General features: G+C 36.3%; 1 protein-coding gene across 5 annotated transcripts in view; it reads right to left on the reverse strand.

Moving 5' to 3' along the window:
• Positions 1-26,729, reverse strand: part of LOC139122139 (gonadotropin-releasing hormone II receptor-like) — a 195,757-nt gene that overhangs the window by 4,878 nt on the left and 164,150 nt on the right. For all 5 annotated transcript variants that reach the window (XM_070687555.1, XM_070687553.1, XM_070687554.1 and 2 more), the window contains 2 exons: positions 16,386-17,223; positions 9,698-9,902 (listed from right to left, as the gene is read on the reverse strand). In XM_070687555.1, the coding sequence (XP_070543656.1) occupies positions 9,698-9,902; positions 16,386-17,024 (844 nt within the window). In that variant the 5' untranslated portion in view covers positions 17,025-17,223. The remainder of the gene's footprint in view (positions 1-9,697; positions 9,903-16,385; positions 17,224-26,729) is intronic.

Raw genomic sequence — 26,729 nt, forward strand, 5'->3', positions numbered from 1 at the left:
AAACAAGGGCGGGTTGTGAGAAAACTGCTGGGGTATTGGAACAGAAATATGCATTTCTCCTGGAATGGAATGACCAGGCCGATATGAGTGAAAATCTAGTAAGACATTGACCAAAAGGTACAAATATACAATTTTCGGTTATACACGAGAGATTATGGTAGTATTCACCTGGAAAGTGAAAACTTAACCTTTTGCTCAAACTGTCGTAAATGAACCTTGCAACCGCTCTCTAATCAAATCAAGAATAAAACCAGGGGTCAGAGTGCAATGTTTGGTACTGGAGAAACAAGTCAACCTATAATTTACCGATATGAAATGGCCGCCATCTCTCTGTTAACTCTATCGCAAAACTAAAATTTTCGATTTTCGAAAAGCTAAGACAGTGAAACTTTTTCTTACCCCAAAAGCTTTAGAATGAGCTTCAACAAGGAGTAGATCAGAAAAGAACTGAACAAATTTAAGAGTCCCAATGTCTGTCCCCGAGGTGCATTCTACCTTAATGTTAGATTAACCTTAAGTCTGAAGGGTCATTGACGTATCTTGTGCAAGTCACGCAATTGCCTGGGCATATTGAGAAATACTTCCTCGGGACGACGGGAGTCGATAGCATACATCGAAGATGTGTATGAAAAGACAAGAGAAACTACCTGACGAGCTCACGCACCGCCTTTAATTATTACTCGAGAGAAACATGTTCAGAAAATTGTGCTTGTTTTATGACAACGGTGTCCGCTAGCGTTTCCATTATTGTCATTCATCATTTTTTTTTATTTATTTCTTCACCGTCACCACAGACAAATAGAGAAACAGACTAGCAACGCGGCATGCCTTTTGTTCCATGGTCGTCTCGGTAGACTATGGCCTTTTCATATTAAAATGAGCTTCAAAGGTGTTAAAGTTTTTGGAGACTTTGTTTGTGGTTGATAATTGCACTAGATTATGCGAAAAATACGACGAGATGGCATCGTGCTGCCAGTCGCGTAGCAACCATAGTTACTTTGTGAGCTCAAAGGGCAGAAACACTGCTTTCGAAAGTCAGATTTCATAAAAATTGAAAGTTGCGAAACTATAGCCAGTATGAAATGATATTTAATTGGATTCATCTGCTATATAGTGATGTTCATTTATCATTATACAAAAATGCTCATGCTCTACAATTATAATACAGTTGACAAAGTAATGATATTTTACAATGGCAAATGGTTGAACAGTGAATACTATTATGGGGAATTGAGGAGATTATGTCGAGGCGGGCAAATAATCGTAATATGCTCACAAAACCATAACATGCAAAAGACAATAATTGGCATGGATAAGAAATCAATGCCAATTTCCGGCCTGAAATGTCTCCGCATAACCTAAGTTTATTATTTCTTGCATAAGGTAACTATTATTATAACGCATCTTTGCATTTGCAGACTACAATTTTCGACTTCAACGTTTGTCAATCCACATCATTGGATTCAGTAGGGTTGATCCTCCTTCCGCTCTGCAGTACATGGAAGAGTCATTTCATGCCTATTACACTTGACACAGCCGTTTACAGTGTGTCCAATATACTATAATGGACACGCTGTAACGGCCATGTCAAGTGTTATCCAGAAGGTACGTTCAGTTATTTTGCATTTACTGCAGAGCGGAAAGGAAAATCAACCTTATTGAACCCGTTTAGTGATTTTTCAAGTATTGCTATTTATCACTTCCATCGCACTGAACTTTTCAGAATCTTGCAAATTCCAAATACCATTCTCAAATACACCCCCGATTGTCATTGTATTGATGTACGGTGCTACGGACTTTACGAGGAAAACAAGTACAACTGAATTCTGTTGAATATTCATGCTAACCTAGATGTGGCCGTTTGTGGCGCACTGCTATTACCATCTGTAGTGACAAACATCAGAAGTGGTGCATGTGTGAAAATTTTGTGCAAAGAAGACATTTGTCAAATGCACCAAATCTAGGTTTGTCGGGCTCGTTAAACATGTTTGCTTCCTTTCGCCGTACATGAAAACCGCAAGAAAGTTAGAGAATGTTACGCTATAAAGTGTATTTTGGAATTATTTACGTTACGAATAATTCTCAATGGGTTGTTTAGCAGGACTGTTATACATTTCAAAATGTGTAGGGGTGATGATATAATCAGGTCAATGTATGTGAGCATATTATAATTGTTTCCCAACGCTGGATGTCTGTGTGTCATGTATTCAAGTTGTTTGATTGTAAGAGCATCTTTCATTGCCGTTTCCTTGATCTCTTGAGGCAATGCTACAAGCTATAATTGGAGATTTAATGTGGTCTGCTTTTACAACTTGATTTCACAATTACTGTTACTTCCTGGTTGACACGTCACTATTTGTCAAGTTCTACAGAAATACTTCTGAAAAATGGTAAAAACAGTTTTGCATTGGTTCCTCCTCCATGTGATTATATGCTTGTGTTTTATAGTTTATATTCACTTAAATTAGGATTTGTCAAAAATCGCCCTTCCAGAAATCTGAGAACAGAAAAAAAGAAAAGTGTATTAGTTTTTTGTTTTAAGAAACATTAGTATTTCGCAGTTACCATGTTTGAAAAATTTATAAATGACTTTCCTTTTCACAGACATTCTGGTAGAACCTACTGTGAAAAAACTACATGGACATTTTCAATGACAACTACATTATGAAAAATGATTTGACAATTGAGACAGGTTACGTTAAGATAAACTTATACATGTAGTTGAATAACTAAAATAAGGGACTAGTCAATTTCGTCGGCAGGGTAAGACATCAAAAAATGGCTGACCCCCTCACGGGCACGAGGGAAAACAAAAAGTGGCTCATCAACCTTCCAAATTTCAAAAGCAGGGTAACCCTCCCAGAGAGCAAAAGTTTACAAAAAAGTGAAAATGTATATATATGAAAAACAATATTATAAACGCTCTGTTTTGGTGAAATTGTTGACATGGGTTAAATTGTGAATATAGTATTTTGAGTAAGCTGTGAATGTATTTCACACCTGCGCATAACTATGTGTCCATAACTGTCGTACATGGATTGATGTCAATCACTATTAAAGAATGGACATAAGTGAATAAAGAACTCCAGAGGGTTACCAGCCATCAGGGTACATGTTAATGAGCCCATGCATTGCTTAGTGAAAGTCCAACGCGAGCCACTCCCCCTAAAAAACACAAGTCCTACCCTATGAAATTTCTGTCCAGCCCCTCAAGTGAGTCAGTGGGAAACGGTTGAAATCGCAGCCGCTTGCTTCGCTCACTCTATTTGAAGCCCTGTGACCAGACGTAGTATCCGACACTTTGGAAAACTCATAAAATAACTTACCCTCCGTTTGTCCACAACAGTAAAAACAGGCAAACTGGCAAAGATTTCGTACTGATCAACACGTCATGATGTTGCTGATCCAAGCAGGTTACAAATACGCGTGCGCACTTGATGTTGCACGTGATCTAGGACTCGCCTGTAAGTATGTGCGGCAGTATTTAGGACCTGCAATTGTATGTATCCACAGGCACTTGCCACTAATGCCCTTATTTTCCATGTTTTTGTTTTTGTTTTTTCTGAAAATTTCATCGGTCTGTTAACGTTAACCTCGATTGAAAAAAAAAAGGTTTTTTTGATGGCATAATTGGCTGTATACTAGTTCATGATTAAAGGTTTGCTGCCACTAAAATTAATATGCAAACACGCTGTTAATAGCAATATTAGAGACAAAATTAAGAAGGCTAGACAAATCTTATCTGTTTCTTGTGCATGGGAAACTTTTCCTGAAAATATTGACATACTCACACTGTTAAATTAATGGTATTACATTTCTATATGTCCAAGTCCTCTGTGTCCCACACTATGGAATTTAGTGCATCCTCCCTAACCTTGTAAATGAGCAAAAATGAGTCAAAATAATACTCTAAATATTAATTTATGCCTAATTATGAAACCCTCATCCTCCAAAAACTTTTCAGATCTAGTTTGACCTTTGAAGATAACACAATTGGAACTACTTTGGGATAATTGGATCTTCGTATTTTTCAAATTTCTTAAAAGTGTTAGTTGCTCCATTGCTGAATGTTGTAATATTACAAATTACTCATAAAAACAAGCGTACAACTAAAAATGAAAAGCAGATGAGCTTACAATTGCAGATTAAACCGACATTACTTCGCCATCAAATTATCCTAAATAAGTTCCAATCGTCTTAGATTATTTGTACCAAATTTGATAAAGCAGTGTGAGAGATATCGAAGACACCAAAATCAGTCACACGTATAGAGACACACACAAACACACATATATTATTACAGATACACAGGCAAACACACACAAACCTGTGACATAGGGCCACATGGGGGCCTAACCCCCATGTTGCCCAAACATCTGAGCTTTTTATTTTGTTATTGACAAGCCTTGACACGTATACACATCAATTACTCGTCCAGTAACTCATCGTGTTCGCAGCAAAAACAAAAACATTTCATGCTTGAAAACCATGCCTTCATTATGTATTTTTAAATCGTGATCACCTGACAAGTACCGTATCTGAAGTCTGCCATGATGTGATAAAATCAAGACAAACGTCTTTTCATCTTTTCTAATTATTGCTTCTTAACTTAATATGGAATGAAAAAGCCAGGAGTGTACTTAAAGTGCTCTAATATGTGAAAAAAGGTTCTTTTTAATACGCTGCCCTAAGTTCTTGTTGTCTGTCGATTTATACTCTAAATAACATAAGCGAAAGTGTGTATGATCTTCGACGGAAGCTATAGAGCTGATGATTTACAAATAAAGGATTAAATTCTCCAATCCTCCTGAGTCGTGACTCTGAGATCTCCTCGAAGCCAAATTGCTATTTCCGCTCTCATTTTATGTCACAGATAAGAATATGTTGATATTTAACCTTATATCGGCGGGTTGCTGAAGGATCCATTTCATCGTCAACTTTATTTTTAGAGAAAATATCAACTTATCAGATAAGTGTTGAATGAAGAACATGACCTCAGGAAGTGTATTCATATCTGCTAGCGATATAAACTCTCATCTTTAGCCACACATAATTGTCACTATGAATTCGAATTCCTCTGCCTGTCTCACCTCTTGCCTTCTATAACTTATTTGCCATAAATTCATCAAAGATCATATTCCTTGCAGTCATTGAAGACGGAAGGAAAATAGCTTGTTTTTAATTTTGCTCCATGGACGTTTGTTTTGTTGATATATTACTCATTCTTGTTTCTTTTCAAAATTATGCTAATCTATATTATTATTGGGATATTATATTTCATCACTTCCATTTTAGTGTATTTGGCGTGTGAAGCCATGGTATTGGCATTAAATCTTTACTGCAAGGTCATATTATAAATTCAAATCTCCATTTTCCCGACTATTCAATTATGATAGCTGTATAACTATCTTCTGAATGTGTAAATTGTGAAGATTTTACAGAACTAATCATAAGTGTTTGCAGATACCAAACAATTATCGAAATTTCGTCAAGAAGTGAATCCAATTTAACATAAATTTATACATTGGCTTTACATTTATTGCATTGAAAATTGCGCTTGCAATTGAAACTGAATAATTCAACAACGGAATGCAAACTTTCATTCTTCTGTGTAGTTTTCTAAATCTCACTCATACGTCTTCTATTACTCCAGAGCAATTTATCATTGTTGAAGCTACGTTTTCAGTGGTTTCATTATCTTCCTAACTCGTTTAAAATCAGTTGGAGGCAATCTTTCATCAAGAAGAAGTGTGTCTCCGCAAACTTCCTTCACACAGAGATGGAAGCAAATCTGCACAAATCCTGTAATTTAAACCTCTTACTCAAGGACCTTTTCTGACATATTTTTACGACCGTAAAGTTCCCTCGCAATGTGGATGCAGCCAGTAACACGCTGGAGAAATTCCATACAATTCTCAGCAGTGTTGGCTTTGACCTAGTATATCTAGTATGTATAAATGAACCGGGACTTAGGTCAGATATCTTGGGATAAGTAGACAAGCACATTATATCCGATTATCATCGCCTACAATATCCTACCATATTCCGCGATGAGTCAACCAAACTACGAGTTAGGATGTGTATTTCCGAAAAAATATCATAACATGGAAGAAGCTTCAAAATTATTGTGTGATTAAAGGACACGTCCACACAGACGTGAATATAAGGTTTTATCTCAAAGATCGGATATATCAGTGGTTAAGACACTGTAATCATGAAATAATATGTAAGATGTACTGAAGAAAACTAAATCTGAAACCATCATCTACATACCACCAAGTATAAATATTAGCTAGCATTACGCCGGTAAAAACGAACTATTTTCCGGAGGACAATTACGCCCATTGTCTATATGAGTCTAGTAACCGTAAATTTAATGAAAATTTTGAATGACACTTTTAATTAATTCATCGTCCAACAGATGAAAGCCAAATGACCGGATAAGGCATGCACAATTGAGTATAGTGCCCAGCTCATGGTCACAACACCATGTTTAATCTACTTATTTAACTTTTAATGTATGTCTGAAGATTAATACCTCGTATTTTAGCTTAACTAGGAATCCTGCATAGGAAGGAAAATAGACGTGAAGATGAAGTCACCAATAGCTTAACAACGATTGACTGCATAGTATACATATTTGTCATGATATTTCAAACAAAAACTAGGACAAACATGAAACACAATCGTATACTCACAACGGTTCAGTCTTTTGTGAATCCTTGTCAACATATGAACAACTGTGTCAAATCCAACATGGCACATTGTACAGGCAACGGTTATGGACTCATCTAAAGGTCTAATTTATATACTGCTTTATCCATAAACTCAACCATTGCTAGGCCTTTTTATAGTATGTATCGTTTTACATGCCGTAACATATTATCACGAAAGCGATCATAAATATGTGTACTCTATTAATTAATATTGATATTTATGCTGATTGAATACATCGCTTAACACGATGACACCAGTTAAAACCCTGGTAGTGTGTGACGATCACCAGTAGTGTGCGTGACGATCACTAGTAGTGTGTGACAATCACTAGTAGTGTGTGTGACGATCACTAATAGGGTGTGTGTGACGATCACTAATAGGGTGTGTGATGATCACTAGTAGGGTGTGTCACGATCACTAGTAGGGTGTGTGACGATCTTTAGTAGTGTGTGTGACGATCACTTGTAGTGTGTGTGACGATCACTAGTAGTGTGTGTGTGTGACGATCACTAGTAGTGTGTGTGACGATTATTAGTAGTGTGTGTGACTATCACTAATAGGGTGTGTGACGATCACTAGTAATGTGTGTGACGAGCACTAGTAATGTGTGTGGCGATCACTAATAGTGTGTGACGATCACCAGCAGGGTGTGTGGCGATCAGTAGTAGTGCATGTGACGATCACTAGTAGTGTGTGTGACGGATCACTAGTAGTGTGTGTGACGATCACTAGTAGGGTGTGTGGCGATCAGTAGTAGTGCATGTGACGATCACTAGTAGTGTGTGTGACGGATCACTAGTAGTGTGTGTGACGATCACTAGTAGGGTGTGTGGCGATCACTAGTAGGGTGTGTGGCGATCACTAGTAGTGCATGTGACGTAACTAGTAGTATGTGTGACGGATCACTAGTAGTGTGTGTGTGTGTGTGTGTGTGTGTGTGTGTAGGTGTGTGTGTGTGTGTGTGTGGGTGTGTGACGATCACTAGTAGTGTGTGACGATAACTTGCAGGGTATGTGACGATCACTAGTAGTGTGTGTGTGTGTGTGTGACGATCATTAGTAGTGTGTGACGATCACTTGCAGGGTGTGTGACGATCACTAGTAGTGTGTGTGTGTGTGTGTGTGTGTGTGTGTGTGTGTGTGTGTGTGTGTGTGTGTGTGTGTGTGTGTGACGACCATTAGTAGTGTGTGTGACGATTACTAGTGGTGTGCCTTTATAGATAAACTAGAGGATTAAGATAATTATTTTTCTTAAAAGGAACAAACACAGGACGTTAGTACACTGACGAGATGGCGTGATTTTGTCATCTAATAAAAATGATACTTGTCTTTAAATCGTTTGAGTGTAAAAACTATCGGTCGGATATACGAGTTCACACGCTATGTCTATATCGGGTTATTTGCAGTAGGCTGAAGAAAGTAAATTTCGAATACTGTAGCTGTCAATGACTTTTGCCAGTGAAAACGTGACGCGTCCACGGTCCTAAGGTTGCCATGGCATGAGGGATAACTGACATTTCGCCGTGTCTGCGAATGCAGGCGATGCAAATGTTTCAAGATAGGTTAATTAGAATCTTAAATCACTGTCATTTGAAGATTTGAGGAATCAAATTCTGTTTTCAAAAGAATACTATATTCTCACCTAAGGGTTTTTTTTTAACTAATTCCTTTTCAAGGGATCATTAAAATGTTGGTTGAAATAACGCCTAAAGCGTGATGTGAATTTGAAGTAATCCGAACAACTTTTTGAAGTTCTTGAATTAGTTACGCTAGTAAAGTTTAAAGCTGTGTAAATCCTTTACTTGTCTGTAAAACTAATTCCACTGTCATCACAGGCATCAGATAGGGACGGCGGCTTCTTGTTACTGTCTTTGTACTGGGCTTGGAAATAACCTTTTTTCAAATGTTGAGAAAAAGAGTCAGTTGAGATGAGGCTTTGCCAACGGTGGCATTTTGTTACATGGCGATTCTCTGGTAGATTGCTTTCAGGGATATTCTTTTTTTAATCTCATAATCTGTACGGGATGATCAGAATCCCGACTGCTGCCTGAGACAGACTGACTGAATAGCGCGGGTTATGCACTCTATTAAATCAAAGCTGTGTAAGCTTTCTAATGGAATGAAAAAATGTTGATAAAAGCCTTGACCGTCTCTTTGTCAAAATAAATTCTAATTTCTATCAACGCAGCAAGTAAGAACGTTAGTAAACCGTATTTGGACATTTAAATGTGATATGTGTAATATTAACGGTAAAAGTATGATGGATCATTGAATAGGAATAAAAGATAGTAGCGTGGCTGGAGCTTCCTAAATTTCAATTTCACGATTATCAGGTTCATGTAAACATCTTCAAGACTCAAGAGGTGGGATGCTAGAAGATGTTGAATATAGTGTAGACTCAAAAATGGCGAAAAACTATGATGTTATATGCGTGGCTGTTGAATCAAGCTTGTTTTGGCCATAGCACAATTGGAACTATTTTGGGATAATTGGATCTTCATATTTTTGAAATTTGTTGTCAAAAATCTTAGGTGCCCTATTACTGAATGTCTCAATATTACAAATTACTCATAAAACAAGTGTGTAAATTTAAAAGAAAAGCAGATTAGCTTACATTAGCAGATTTAAAGACATTACTTCACCATCCAATTATCCCAAATTAGTTCCAATCGTGTTCCGTGTGTATTTGGTACAATGATTTAACTTTGAGGTATATTACTTTTCACTAAGAGAAAACATTTGAGTATAGGACTCACTCGCATAATCATTACATATTACTGAAATTGAAATTTTTATTCACCCGTTCACTGTAGAAGACACATAGGCGCTCAATTTACAGTAAACACGTTTTCCTTCACTCGTACAAGATAGAACATCGTATATCACATTATTACTGAAATATATTCTAGCTGGCGGTTATTATTTCATAGGTTTTGATTTTGTTGCAGCAGACATATTTTAGAACAACTATATATACCTACCAGAATAGTCCTTTGAACGCTTCGATATCTGATAGAATATCGTTGAATACGAAAATACGATAAAAGCCAGTGGAATCAGGTAGAGCATGAAGATAACGAACGTTCCATATATGTCCTCCAAAATTTCGCTCGGGAAGGCTCCGTAGTTAACGCACTGTTTGAATGTAGGGTTGTGTGGCGGTGATAAAACATGAAAGATGAATATCTGAAATAAAGGATGGTTAAAAACTCATGAAGTCATAACAACAAAAATATGACATTTTTGTATTTATGATGCTTCCATATTTGCCCTAAATTAGAATTTTATAAGTGAAAAGCGAAGTAAACTTAAATAAATATTACTCTGAACAGGAAATGAAGACACAATCCCGATCAGAGAGACTGCATTTCGTGAAACCGCGTTGATCAGCTTACGATAATTAGTTCTTTAAGATGGCGCCCAAGTAGTTAGAGCAGGAATACTTTATCTATACACGAAAACTGATTGAAATCTGCAATTTTTGTAGGAAGGTTTGTTATTCTGCACCATGCAAGGACGGGGTTCTAGTTAAAACAAGATTAGAGTGCAGTTTGTGAAACGAAATGAAGTCTGTTATCAGGCTCAATTAATTGTTTGTCGTGCCTGGGTTTTAAAGGTCTTCTTGTAATCTCAACTGGAAAAGATTATGAATTTCTGTGTTTGTGTGGTGAAGCAGAATGAATTTGTACAGCATTCGACCCATCTATTTACTACCCCTTCAAATACATGTACGAGAGATAAAGCATGTGATTATGACTGGCACAGTGGCGCTGTTTGCACAATGCACTGACTTTTCCGCTTTTTAAACTTTTACTCTTGAATTAAAATTTATGTATCAACGTCTTGACAACTGTATTTTCTATCTGATCGATTTTGTTGGTTGCTTTTTCAAGATATCTGGTGAGCAAAATTCAATCAGTTCGCTGTTGTTGGCTCTCTAAATCTGGGTTTAGTGATGCTTGTTGAGTAAGTGAGTGAGTGAGTAGTGAGTAAGAGTGCATTTCTCTCTCTGTATGTCTGTCTGCGTTCGATCTACCTCAACTTTCAAAAGTCGAGGTATGACAACACAACTCCTGATAACTGATACGGTTTTGGACGGAGATTCAATGATAAAGCTGTCGCTAGTTGACAGAGAATGTTGGAGAGACATGAAAATTCTTGTGACAGTCAAAAGTTTTAGAACGTCAGGGTCAATTTTCGACGTTGGTAAATTTTGGCCCTAAAGTATGAGAAAACATTTGCCTTTAAATGGTTAATCTGATATATCCTTAGAATAATCTGTAGATCAAAAAAAGATTATCTTGAAAAAAGGAATAACTCAGCAACACATTTGCAGATATTATGGAATTTGAGCAATACGTACTTTGACATCCAATGTGTACCAAGGGAATTATTTTTCCTGTGACAAAAAGGTATAACAATTTGTGGGAGTAATATATTTTGTCAGGGATGTATATAATATAAAAATATAGAATATCGCTTATCCAATAGCCCATTTCACATCTGGAAGTATCACCCAAATAGGACATATATTTAAAATAAGTGATGATGATAAGTATTTGGATGCAATTCTCTCGATTTTATGGCTGTTAATTTTGCCAAAGCGAGAAGCTTTGATGGGAAAAAAATGTTAAAGTTCTCCTGTCCATTTTAGTTTATTTCACAGCAAATTGATCCTTTTAGCGGCAATTTTACGACAAACTGCATAAAGAAATTCTTTACAAGTTAAAGGCAGTTAAGTCTAAGCAGGTATCACCACTGCTTTGTCAAGACTGTCTCTCACAATGTTATCCTTTCCAATTTTTGCTGAGGTCAAAATTTTACATGTGAACAGCAATGTTTTCTGCGGAGTGATGTAATAAATTCACATCTTCGAAATTAAAACAAAAATCAAAAATTAAAAGAATAGAGTGACTGAATCATTTGATGACGGCTACCATATCTATCACTTCAAATTATGCTCAAATTAATTGACCAAATTTATGTCTATGGGAAAAGCAGTTGAAGGGTGACGTGCAAAACATGTTAGTTAAAAGTATTTAATAATTAAAACATTAACTAAGTATCAGCGATGCATATATATCGAACAGCGTTATAGAAAGATTTTGTGAACGGCGATTTGCTGGCGAGTTCCTGTTTCACATTGAACTGTAGTGTTAATTCTTCAATTCCTGTTGGTACGTCAGGAGTTGTTAGCGGAGATTCTTGCTTGCTCTATAGTCTTCTGTTAAGCCTGTCATATGTAATTTACTTCACGGTTGCGATGATTACGCCTGTTTCTGTCTGATAACTTTCTAAGCAATTTGCATATAATCGCCCTATTGATACCTGCCGACTTTTTAAGGCAATGATATAGATATGTAAACTAGCTTTACAGCGAGGGTTTAAAATCATCTGTAATTATATCGCTGACAAATCCTTACTTTGTTCTGGGCATCTCTCAATATCTTCCCAGCTTTGTCGGTGCTAGTCTAATTAACTCCGTACTAGTACCACTTACACTGGTAAATCAGGTATATGCTATCGATCACATCGCTCACTTCTGCTATTTTTATTTGAATAGTCAGTTGTGAAAAACGGGGTCTGCAGTTGACATGTAAATGCGCGGTGGTATTAAGCATCAAAATCAACGTAAATTGACTGGATCTCCCAGAGGTATCTAAATTTGCTGTGAGTGACCCGATATAATCTTTCCTTCTGATAACTTGTTTGCTGGTGCGGATCTTCGCCTATGTTTTGAAGCAAACGTTATTTGGAGTTAATAGCGATATTTGCAATATCCGTTCGTTTACTCTATCTTTCAAATAAATCGTTTTCTTCCAATACTATTTGCAATGTTTCCATGGCAATTTCAGTGACTCAGAAATGATTCGACTTGAGGTCCTATCACTGATATACTGTTAACAGAACGTTTAATATAATTGACGTAACCATGACGTTAAATACTGCATGAAGGAAATGGTTTCCTAACCCTACAATTGTAAAATTTCCAGAAATTGAACTAAGTCTTTCCTATTTAATGAGACAATGAAATTTTGTCGCTGAAACATTGTCATTCATATGGTATCGCATGATTAAGAAACCAAATCACAGCTTACAACGTTGTGTCATGTTTTTCACCTAGTAATGCATTTGGCACAAGTCAGCAACGTCCAGTGATTTGCCGCAATTTAGCGCTCGCCACATTCAGCGCTGCCTTCAGATAGCTCTGGCAACTTTAATCGCTATTGTTACAGTTTGACAGAGTCAAGAGTTTTCTGTACTACTTTTAAATATTTACTTCCATTCCAATAGTCATTTTATTAAAGTAAAATTACCGTCTTTATGTTCCTCTTAAGTTCTATTCTTATCTACCGCTTTCTGTTAACTTCACGAATCTTGGCTGATGAATAAAAACGCGATGTTTTCTGCATGGACACCCATCTTTGCTACATCTTAGAGTGCCACTAATTGCCACCCCTACTGTCATTCAGCGTTTTCAACTCATTGCGACACCAATATTGTCAGACACAAGACAAAAACAACAGACCGAATTCCAAATGTGTGTGTTTCTAAATTCAATAAGTAATTGAAAATTTTAGCAAGAAGCTTGTCACTTATCGCATCATGTCAAGACTACACTTATAGAATAACTCGAGTCAATCATATTTTGTTGCTATGGCCTTCGAAGTTCATGAGGCAAGTAGTTGGAGATTCATATTGTAGTCTTGAAAGAAATTGAATGTTATCATGAAGTGGACTACTTTGTTTAATATTATCACCTAAGTACAAAATTCGCTAACAGTAGATGCCACAAAATGAACTAACGGTCTACAGTTTTTTTTACTTTGCATACAACAATAACATTCTTTTACATACATTTGAAAAGTGTGTGAGTCAAAGACTGACGTTAATATGATGTCTAGAGCATTTTAAAACTATGCATTATGAAAAAAAACACTATAATGACATGGTTGAAAATATAACTTTCCTTCTGTCAATTGAAAATAAAAATGAAAAAACAACATGGCTTCGGCAAACTGTGTAGACAGCTTGTTGAACTTTGTTGGTTTTGATAGCTTAGGTAAGACGCTAAGAAAACCGGCAAATTCCGTTAATCACGCGTTACATCCGAAAAATGAGTTTTTGTTAAGATTTGCATCTTTGCTTAGTGTTTTATTTTTCCAATGTCAGTTTTAACAAAATTTTTGAAATATTAACATTCTTGGCTCTGCGACGACAGTAATCGGTAATGATAAAGCAATGCCATTTGACTCAGCTCTAATGTAAACTATACATATTAACAGTACCGCTGTATGCTATTCCATTTATTTGAACGCGGACAATCTTACCAACATTGCATTCTTTGGCCTTAACAGCACTTTCTGACAAATTCATTTGACCGTCTTTTCGCGGTGAAGGTCAAACAAGAAGTTAGCAATATGGTATTTGGCGAGATCCGAGTTCCAAAATTTCTCCATAATATCAGTACAATACGAGTATCGACATGCCTGTATCATGAAGTAGGATGGAAATCGTTCCCCATTGTGAAGTTTAACATGTGATTAGCGAAAACCAGAACCAGCCGAACAAATGACAGTAATCAATCGCATAGGGTATTACTAACGAAAAGATTAGACCGAAGATATAGAGAGGATGAAATATACAGGATTAACGTCACCGAGATTAGGATTAAGTATGACATGTTGGAAGTAACAGAAAAGAATCTCTATCAAGTTAAGATTTCAGAAGAGGAAAAATTAGAATAGCCGTGCAGATATAGGAGATAGAGAGGATTAGACCTAGATAGAAAGGTATCTGACAATGCTAACTGATCTAATAAAGCTTGATCAGTTTGGCTTATTACGGATAGTCGTTACTATATACACTTTGCCAATGCTAGCCTTAGCTTGTAGATATTAATGTCTGATTCTTCTGATAAAAATAGATTCAGTATGGTCGTCAACGTATATCGTCTGGCAACACTAAGAGTTGATGAGTTGTATTTGGTTCATGAATTTCTTTTCGTAAGTGTGCCTTAAGTAATGAGGCATATCAAATATCTTGCAGACGCTTAGCTCATATAATATCCTATACAGCCTTGACATTTTGCACAGTGATATAAAGAACTCAATGATGTAAAAAGTCGGCAGATAAAGCGTGTGAACTTTGCTTATCAATAGCAAGATTCTGAATTATACCGATTCAGTAGTATTTGTCGGCCTCTCTAACGCTTACATAATCGGGTCAGTAAATTAACAAGAAAATATGTGGCAAAATAGGATTAGATGGTGAATAGAGTTAATCCCGTATTTGATTCAGTGACCTCCTCAAAGATTAGCTTCTTAAAGGTGTCACCGTGAAATTATTGAAAAATGCAGTCGCAGTGCCCCTGAGAGTAGACCTGATTTCATCCAATTTTAGAGTACTTTGCTGTTATACTGCCTTTTAATGTTAAAGTTGGAATTATGGGAAGTCTTTGAAGAAATGTGCTTTTTCGGTGTGTAGTAGGGATTATGTAAAATCATGGCCTGGCTAATTCCGTACCAAGGGTATTCCACTTCAAAGCCGTACTTTAAAGTACTGCCATCATGATCACACTGTAAAATGCCCTCAGGAAGAAGACAGCTGATTAATGACATTTCCTATTAAACCAACTGAGCGGGGTTGATATTTATCTTATACTTGGATTAAAAAAGCCCGGTTATCATTGTACTAGCTCACATGCATGCATGCATGCACACCAACAAACATACATCTGTATGTCTGTATGTTTGTATATATGTGCATGTACACGACGCGAATGTACATCTGTGTCTCTGTCTGTGTTGCGAACGGAGACATTGTTTCGTTTTGACAAAATCAGTCAATACTGACGCAATAAAATTTAGGTACACAAACTATAACAGTTGAGAAAAAATACCTTATATGGGTAAATGGGTTATTTTGTAGAACGTCTTTCACCGATATCATATCGATAGTAATTTACAATAATACGACCAATTCGACGTCATCGCTGACGCACAGACAACTTAATCATAGCAAGTCTCTAAGCCGAAAATAATTGGTTCACTTTCTCGGCCAAAGCAAAAACTCCAGATTTCATCATATTCTTTTTAAGAAAAAAAGCTGCAATCTTTGACATTAGAATCATCAAAGGATGAGGGCAGAACTCGACTGACTGAAACGCCATAAGTTATGGACTTAGGCTCTTCTTATTGACGGAAACAGATTAATAAAAATATGGCTCATTTTGCGTGTGCACAAGACATGACAAAAGGAACTACGTCACCTTATCATTTATACTTATAGATATTATGAGATCAGCGTTTTGAAAGTCAATAAAACAATGTTCAGACAGAATAACCGAATAAAAAAATGCCTTTTATATTATACAATTATATCCAAGAACTAGGCAAAACAAAGTCAAAAGATGGCGACTTAACACTATATCGTGAAGAGCTTGTTCGAAATCTGATGGGCATAAGTACGTTCGCCAAACGGAAAGTCGATTTTACAAAATTATCCACATATATAAAATACGGAGGACCAGATAATTAGTGTTTGAAATCATTGCAGAAAACTGAAACTTTAGGCAACAAGTAACAGCAGGAAAGGAACGAAGCAACCATAATTTTATATAGTATGATTTATAAAGATTGACTAGCGTATTGATATGAAACACCTTACCTGCGGCAAACTGCATACGGCAGCAATTCCCCAAGACAAAAACAGCATTATTGTGCCTCGTCTGTCAGCATTACTGACGCTCAAAGGATGCACTATCGCCCAGTACCGATCCACACTCATTGTAACCAATATGTTAGATGAAAGGTACAATGGGAAGAGCTTCAGAAAGGATAGAATTTTACACAAGACATCACCAGCGTACCACTGTACTGTGATTTGCCATATGGCTTCTGTTGGCATGACGATGAGTGCGACCATTAGATCAGCTATAGCAAGATGCATTATGAACGTCTTCACTCTATTTCGTTTGCGGCGATTTCGAAACATTGTGATAAATATCGTTAAGTTCCCCGATAGAGCAACCGCAAAGAAAACTCCATAGAGAATCACCCTGATTAGAGCAGCTTCATCAAAATGTGGTAACGGTAGACAGTTTGGGTCTTCAAAATCACAAGACAAGTTATGAGAGCGGTTTCCATGAGATCCATTAAACAAGGTACCAAACGTATATTCTCCAACAATCATTTTGAGGTCTTCGGCTTCGTCGTAGTCAAATTGTTCACTCAGAGTCTTGTAAGCACTCTCCTGCGTATCACTTGACACTAAACTCAAGTTAACTTCTTCCCTGGATAACGCCATGTCTGCACGAATAAATTCTTCAATGGAAACACCAGAAATGTGTTCACAAATAGATGAGCATTCCACCTAATTTAGTGGCAAACAACGCGGGATCGTCCGCGAGAGCGAAGTTACAGCACTTTTTCTAGATGTGTCTTCTGTACGCGATATGCCGCACAGACTGAGATGAACGTGCTCCTCGTTCAACAAACAAACTCACCTGTCAAGGAAAAAAGAGGTGTTAGTGGTCATGTGACTTTTTGTGCCAACGTATTGCCCATGAAGTAGTGCGCCCTCAAAGAATTGTTCACGCTATGCTAAATAAATAATTTCGAATACAAAATCGATGAAATAATTTGTCTGTCGTGATATTTTTCTCGAAGTATACAGATGCCCTCCTGGGAAAAACTACACTCCTCAATGCGGAAAGCAGAGCGTTATAAATAATTTAACACAAACGAATTACTTCAAGTATGTGGTACTTAAGGTAGTATGCACCTCGAAAGTGAAAGACTTAAACTTTTGCTCAAACTTTCCTTAATGAATCTTTCAATCATTCTCTTTCAAAATCAAGAATAAAAATGGGGGGTCACCGTGCAAATTTTGGTACTAGAGAAACAAATTACCCAAGATTTACCCATATTAGAAATCCAAAATGGCCGCCACCCCTGTGTTAACTCTATGGAGAAAAATAAAAATTTTCGAATTTCGAAAAAACTAAGCCGGTGAAAGGTTTTCTTTTACCAAGAGCTTAAAAATGAAACCCCACATGTGGTATATCAGAAGAGAATTGTAAAAGTTTGAGAGTCTGAATGTCTGTCCCCGAGGTGCGTTCTACCTTAAGTTTCATGCATCCTGCAATTTACAGAATCCAGAAATATAGATTCCATATTGCAGGATGCATGAAACTTAAGTAACAGATATTATTACTTTGTACTTGAAGTAATTTGTGTCATTGATTTTATATATATATATATATATATATATATATATATATATATATATATATATATATATATATATATATATATATATATATCACTTCACACATCCACTAATGGGAGAACAGGACTGAGATTCAGATATAGATATTTTTACGTTATACATCCGTGCTTCAGTGCCCTGCGAAGAATTCTGTAGGCGATGGTCTATGTGTGTGTATTTATATAATTATAATTAGGCCGCCGATATATGAATATAAGTATATACATACAGTTCAATAGACGATATCTATCATGCGCAGTATTGGGGAACTCGTGTCGGATATAATAACATTTTTCCAATACTGTAACGATTCGCATTTGTCTCAGGCTACGTTGAAAACACTTGCACAGGAGGTAAATGCATACTACAAAATATGAAATTTTACAGTGTAATGTTTAAAATAAAATGTTAAAACAACGCGACAATTTTTATTGTGTTAAGCAACGTGTTGTTGCTCAGCTATTTATGGTGTTTCGAAAATTTGCCATCCAAAGGACTATTCTATCTGCGATCAACTCGAAGAAGCGACTGCTAAATCTAATTTTATCCTCAGTTTACGGGAGAAATTTGTCGCGAGACTACGTGTCTAACACGTTTCAATCTAGTAGGTTATTTAAAGATCGTAAGCAGGCATCTTTACTATGTATGATACTAAGGCATCACAGCTTGTAACGAGATGGTCCGCTTTCCTCTTTATTTAAATTTTGATGTCAGAGTCAACATTATTGTATGCGTTGTCACTGTTTTCTCAGAGCAGGTGTATAGGAGTAGCTAAATATAACATAGGGTATTAAAGTATTGCTGCTGTCACACTGCATCAGTGTCATCACTTTGTTTTTTCGGCCTTTTAGGCTACAGTCATTCAACTGAAAAGGAAGGTTGTTTACATAGTGTACTTGGAGCTATTTCAGAATGTTGTCAAAAGGCGTAATGGCATGTGTAGGTGTTGTATCTTTCATCCAAATTCCAGAACGTTTGGCAGATAGTCTCGTGGATGCTACAAATTTCTGTTTATAGGAATGTGTACATTGCAAAAACCCAATAAGCCTTCCAGAATACAGAAAATAATAGACTAGTCATCATTTACAATTATACATCACGATCATGGATGGGTTACATGACACATCAATCTCACATCACCACCCCCCCCCCGTTTCAAATTGTTTGGCCCCACTTTTTGTTCATGCCGTAATATAGAGATCAAACTGTGCGCTCCTGAAGAAAGAGAGCCTCGTTCTGATAGTATGCCATCGACTTAAACTACGTTACTCACATGAAATGTGCAAAGTAACAGTTTGTGGCAATCTTGCGAAACTATAGACATCAAGTGTAAGGCCAGCATTAAACTGATACACGATAACTCAATTCAAGTGATAGATACTGAAATATACTTTTCTCACCCTGTAAAAAAATAACGTAATTCAGCACTCGCAATCAGAAGCAAACGGGCACAGAGAGGGAAATTAATACAATTTAATGCCTTTCAAAATGTATACGTTTACAAGAATCTTTTCAACGTCACAAGAACAGATCTTACATATTTTTAGACACTTAACTCATGTCAATAGAACCATTCTCAACTCATGACGTTAGAATCATTCTCAAATCATGTCATTAGAATCATTTTCAATCTAATCAATTGATATCCATCATATTTCCTTTCACAAATCATTTCCTTGATAAAGATCCAATCTGATGTCATTTTCAACTGACCCCATTCCCAGCATTCTTTAAATTGTCTATTTATTTCTTCGTCCTTTCCTGCCATTCCACTGATTCAATTAACCAGCCGCGTAGGACGTCAGTCCTGTCGTGACGTCAGCCCTGTCGTGCCGCCACCAACTTCTCACTCATCTTCTGAGATTTTACCCATTTATGATATTCTTATTGCCAATCTTATATCTCGCTTCCCCTTCTTTTGTTTCAAATTTATTCTACCTACTACTGTTTCCGCCCTTCCCTGCTCGACTTCACATCCTCCTATATACCCATTCCCTATTCCATTACAACCTGTAGAAATCCTATGTCACATTTCTTATTCAATTGATGTTGTTGTTGGTGATATCCTTCAAGAATTGAAGAACCTTTGTTACATTTGTATTTACTTCTTTGTTGTAAAAGCTTAGTTTCCAAAACGATTTAAAAATATATTTATCGTTACTATTTCCTAATGTCTGAAAAACTAGTATCGCCGTCTTTAGCCATAGGGGCACGCATTGCAATGTAATATATAGTCTAAGACAGGGTTATCTATCAGTAATGGTGCAACACCTCAGTTAAGACATAAAATTACAAGGCATTCTTTGCATATCTATCAAGATTAATCTGATGGTGAACAATGCATCAGTATCACGAAATGGTTTTGGCCTTTGAAACGATCTCGTTGTAGATTCAGTTCCCTTGTATAGATGGCAAGATATTTTGTCTCTTATCGACAAGAATGCACTCTCTATCACCAGAAAGTGTTCTTATCAGGTTGAACGAGTCGTGCCTGAGATGTGTGACACCTTTCTCAATGTAGATAGACATTAACTCTTTAGCAGTCACTGCCTTTGGACAACACAATAGCACAGGGAGAATTGGTGAGGCATTTATTATTTGCAAGCTGACATTATCAGAAACCTTCTAATAAATCTGACTTGACTAAACACGCATCGATAATAGGTTTCTTTCCTTGGATGAGATTTCGTGAGTACTCCTTGTCAATAATTCACAGCATGCAATCAGGGAGACTTGCGTGCATACAATTTACCTACGTCACTGTAATTTGATGCCGACATCAAAACAAACAGCCGTTTCACACACATCCAACACACATCTTCACAATAATCTGTACTGACTTTTTTAGTCATAGAAGTACAGGAAACGCCTTGAACAGTTATAAAAGAACGATTCAACCTGTTACTAATAATTAAAGAGGCTGGGACCCATGCTTCAGTTTCAGAAGAACCAATAAAGACATCTCTGATACCGCAGAAAAGCTATACGTGAACTAGTCAATTACTTGAAATCGTGATAGAAACCTTCTAATGCATGCTTGTATCCTAACTCAATACATAAAAAGTCTTCAAATGTTACATTCAAAACAGAACCTTTCTTACGAGATTTGGAAGTGTGTTATACTCTCATTGTCTTAGTTTCTCGTAAACTATCTTATACGTACAACGCCAAGTTGAATGGTTGATATAAACATGGGACCCAGGGCCACCGACGACCTTCGTGTGGTGAACGCTACCTTGTATAGGTAAATGGCTTTAGGCAGGTATATGATAAAACAAAAGGGCCCCTGTTGATAGTGTCTTCACAATTGATGTGGTATTTATATCATAGTACACTGTCCCTGTACCGATGTCGAACAAAATCAGATAAGCCACATCAAGTCAGGACGCATTGGCGCTCGTCACGCACCGGAGGATTGATGAAGCACAATTTTCAAGTCTCCTACAGGACTGAGAAGCGAGTAGTTTCACCTTTTGTTACATGACATAGGCTGTCTGTCAATTCTCACACCAGCAAGGTAAGATTTTTTTTAACTTTTAAGCGAGGCTGGATATTTATTTTCTTAGGTTTGATAACATACGCAGGTGTACATGTCTCATAAACTGTGTAAAGGCTGACAAGTGAATTATGGACAAGTAAGAACTATCAAGCTTGCCGATTGATGTGCAATTACTCTTGAATAATCTAAGATGCCATGGCGCCTTATCTTCTTAATCAAACTCCGGTTGGTGGTATTAACGAACTATATCTAATTTATATGGTATACTGTAGACAAGTACCGTCGATTGCTAAGATTTACATCTAGCTTAACTATCTACAGTCAAACAACTCTCTTAATCTCATTTGTGCGTCATAACTTTGATAACTTGACGGCACTGATCTCGGTCTTGTACGCTATAATGTGAAGCCTCATTTATAAGAGTCCACCGTCATTGCTAATTATGGCTCGTCATATTCCATTGGTCTATTATTACCATTAGGCTACGTACGCACAAAATGAGGAGGGCTAGAATGATTTTTTGGTTGAAAGATCAATACTTTCCAAGTTCCAATACCTATAGTATAAAAGTATTTGGACATAGATAATATCATATACGATAAAGACATGGACAAATTACCTCTGTATCGTTGTAACGTTTAAGTAAGGTAGCATCACATGACCTTAACCCTTTTCCTGCCAAGTTCATATTTCACCATCAGGTCAAGTTGGTTAAAACTAGTAAAGCAAAACATATCCCATATGCCGCATTTTAACAAAGACTTGAAGATTTGAAGGTCCCTGAAGACAGAGATACTGTAGACATAATTTTACAGGCTAAAGCTGCTATAACATACTAAGCCAAGTGGGTGAAAATACGTATGGCTCATTACCGCTTTTTTGCGAGCATATGTCGCAGCAATGTCTGTCTGTCTGTCTGTCTGTCTGTCCTGTCTGTTGGTCCGATATCTCAAAAACGGCTGATCAGATCAGAATCAAATCTGGTACATAGATTCAGTTAGCAAATGGCAAGAACTGATTAGTTTTTGGTGGGTGTGGCTTGCATACTTTTTGCTCATTTGCATAAATAATGATTTTAGAAAAAACGGATATACATTAAAAACAACTGCACACAATTTGATGAGATTTGCTACAAATGTTGATCACACCAAGATATATCAGCAGTGGGAACCATTAAGGGGGGACATGAAAGATAGTTGCTAATTTACATATTTAATGATCTTCCCTAATTAGGGATATATATCTGACTTGACACGATCAAAATTGACCAAACTTGCTACATGTATTGAAGATACTATGATACAATATTATTGAAAGTCATCAAGCATTTTTACATCAGACAATTCCTATTTTGCATATTTAATTAACTTTCCTAATCAGGGATATATATCTGAATTGACTTGACCAAAGTTGACAAAACTTGCTACATGTATTGGAGATATTATGATACAACATTATTGAAAATCATTAGGCATTTTTACTTTAGCCAATTCCTAATTTACATATTTAATGAACTTTGCTGATTAGGGATATATATCTGAATTGACTGGACCAAAGTTGATGAAACTTGCTATATACATCGAAGATACTGTGATACAACATTATTGAAAATCATTAAGCATTTTTCCTTCAGCCAATTCCTTATTTGCATTTTCAATGATCTTTTCTAATTAGGGATATATACTGGGATTTACTTGATCAAATTTTGCAAAACATGCTGTGTACATTGACGATTATACCAGGTTAAAATAATATTGAAAGTCATTTCACATTTTCATGTCAGCTAATCTAATGAGCTTTCACAGTTTGGCATATATGGCTCGAAGGGCTTGGCTAAAGGTAATTACACTTGCTATATAAAGTGGTGGTACAATGACAGCAGTCAAAGAAGGTATTTTTGTTCTAGCTAATTACGTATTTGTATACTTCATGATCTTTTAGAGTTAATCGGCGGTGAATATTGTTCATTATGTTGATCATAATACTTTCTATGAAGTTGTAAACATGTGCTAAAGGTTCAAATTTACACGTAACTGCAATAATAATGAAACACGTGAGCATTTTCAGTTCATATCTGGTTACTGGAAGTGATACTGTCTAGCAAGGAAAGGGTTAAAAATAACAACTCAACTCCGACGTGTGTGCCAACAACAAAATGTACATGGCAATAATTTACTGTAGTGATTTTTCTTTGGCTTTGCTAAGCCTGGTTGTAATCCGTATCTTTTCGTCATTTGCCGCAGAAAATACAAAAGTTCATCAGGTTACAATCTGATGAAACTCCGATGTAGACATGGGTTTGTCTTTTACGCTATCGTGCTGCGGTCTTTATTTTTCTGCAGTCCTACCGGACCCATCTCTACATCGGATTTTAATCAGATTGCATTAGTTTAGAATCTGATGAGAAAGGTTTGATAAGATGAAAGTACTACTGTAAATTGACTTTCATAAATGATTACACAAACCAGAGTCGATAAAATGATAAAATTATGTATGAAATTATCGCATTCTTATATATTAATCATTAATTTATGATGTAGTAAAGTATGTGATGAGTAACTTCAATAATGTTTTACAATCAGGGATGTCCGATTTTCTGCTTAATTTCTATAACATTCACCAAAGCACGTGTAGGTTTCATTTGCTATATGTATACAAAACAACCAAGTGGAACTGATCAAGATTTCAAAACATGTTTACTTTTATCCAATCCTGACAAATGTAGCGTGCTTGAGAGAACAAAGTGTACATTGTCAAGGAATCGTGTTTTTGATAAAATATTTCGTATGATGACTTCAGAACACGTTTTTTTTCTCTGAACGATATCCAAATCCAAATCTGTGAGTATATTGAATCTAAGCTCGTGTTTTCATTGTAACCCCATACTTTGAAATAATAAGAACTACTAAAATTTGTCATTGAATGGAGACTGCAGAAATGATCGATACATTTTATGACCTACTAAGTTACGTAGAATTGCTGACTATGCATTTCTTCAGTTCTTGCTATCATTTTACGGTGAACACTAAGGGAGCGTTCAGTTATTACGGCCGGAGTTGGGCCGGCAAAATCGGGGGGGGGGGGGGAGGTCACCTTAAATTTGAAAACTGCAAAGGGGGGGGGGAGGGGTCATGTACTTTTCAAACAGCTCAGGGGAGGTCACTTAATTTTCATAAGTACCCGTCCCGTCAAAAAGCAGTTTCAGTGTTCAGAAATATTCTGGGAGATAAAAATGATTCTCTGCATAATTTCATTCTCTGAAGTCATTTAAGTGTAAATCTGTATAAAAGTATAATTATCTGTCACATGAAAATCTTGACTTGGCAACTCTGGAGCTTGTCTTATTGTAGATCGAGCTCACTGAGGGCAAAGAACAACTATTACTTAAATATTAGAGATATAGCAAGTTTTGACAGGGACATTATTTAACAGTTACCCATATACTACTAGCACCATGAAAAGTGAAATTATACTTTTAGGTGAAATTCCAATATCATAATTGTTGTCAACATCTGAATTTTCAAATACCTGTTCGAATCAAGTATATTTATTAATTTACTTTAGCATTGTAAAAAAATTATTCATAGTTTTCTCATATACTCAAATGTATAGTGAATCAACATTTGTGTGAAATTCCAAAATCCAATTTCTTGCACACATTTCAACCTTTAACCATCCTAGTCTAACTAAGTACTTTAAAATGAATTATCAAAAGTCTATAAATACACAGATTTAGATAGTTTTGTATTGGAAAACAATTATTCATAGTTTCCTCATAGACTACCATGTATAGTGAATCAACATTTTGCTGAAATTCTAAAATCTAATTTCTTGCACACATATCCATTTGTAACCACCCTAGTCTAATCAAGTACGTTAATATTAATAATTGAGAGTACATAAATACACAGATGTAACTATTTTTGTATTGGAAAAAAATTATTCATAGTTTCCTCGTAAACTCCAATGAACAGTAAATCTACATTTAGGTGAAATTCCAAGATCCAATTTCTGGCGAACACATCCATTTGTTACCACCCTAGTCTAATCAAGTACATTGATATTAATAATCGAGAGTACATAAATACACAGATTTACCTATATTTGTATTGGAAAAAAATATTCATAGTTTCCATGTATAGTGGATGAACATTTTCAGTGAAATTCCAAAATCAGATTTTTTGTACACATAATATGCACCTTTAACCATAATATTCTAATCAAGTACAATTATGTTAATTATTCAACGTCTGAATATGCACAAGTATAGCAAGTTTTTCATTGGAAAAAAATTATTCACAATTTTATCATAGACTCCCATATATACTGGATGAACATTTTTGGTGAAATTCTAAAGTCAAATTTTTTGTCCACATACCAGTTGACAACCATATTCCAATTAAGTACATTTATGTCAATTATCAAATATCTATAAATGCATAGATATAGTTTTCTATTGAAAAAAGTATTACATAGTTTTCTCATAGACTACCGTGTATAGTGAATCAACATTATCAACTAAATCCAAATATCAAAATTTTGTACTCACACGCTTGCACAAAAATATTGCGATCCACCTGTGATTTCTGTCCAATCGGCGGCAATCCTTTTGAGGTGTAATTTCAAAATTACAGCAAGTCAGAAGGGGAAATTCGAACATTAACAACTTGTAAGTTTGTAAGGAGGGTCATTTGAAAAATCTGAGGATCTTTTTTTTTTATTCTATCGCCCCGAGGTGTTTGTGTATGCAGCTTTACTCAAGCAATGTGGGGGGGGGGGGGGGGATCATGAATTTTTTGTCATCTTGAAAGGGGGTGGTCATACATTTTTGGTGCAATGGTTAGGGGGGTTCACTTATTTTGACTGATGCGCAGGAAGAATTTGCCGGCCCATCCCCGGCCATAATTACTGAACGCTCCCTAATTCGTCAGTTTAGACGGTTATTGGATCACAGCTCAATTAACAATCTCTACTTTTCTATACTTAAACCAGTACATATTTCATATCGATCCATATAATAATGCATATCGATTCATCATCTATGTTACAACATATAGTATTGAGTCTGTCGCTTCACACGTTTCCAACGCCTCAACCAATGGACGACGTAAGAGTGATTTTGTCTGTGATTTCTCCGCCAGGTGACTGGGTACCGTACGTTGTGAGTTCGAATCCGATTGAAACCACCGTATTATTCGTGAGTTATTTCTGTTTGTAATCATCCACACGTTCTAAGTCTAATG

The sequence above is a fragment of the Ptychodera flava genome, chromosome 21 (genome assembly GCF_041260155.1).
Source record: "Ptychodera flava strain L36383 chromosome 21, AS_Pfla_20210202, whole genome shotgun sequence".
Classification (NCBI taxonomy): Eukaryota; Metazoa; Hemichordata; class Enteropneusta; family Ptychoderidae; genus Ptychodera; species Ptychodera flava.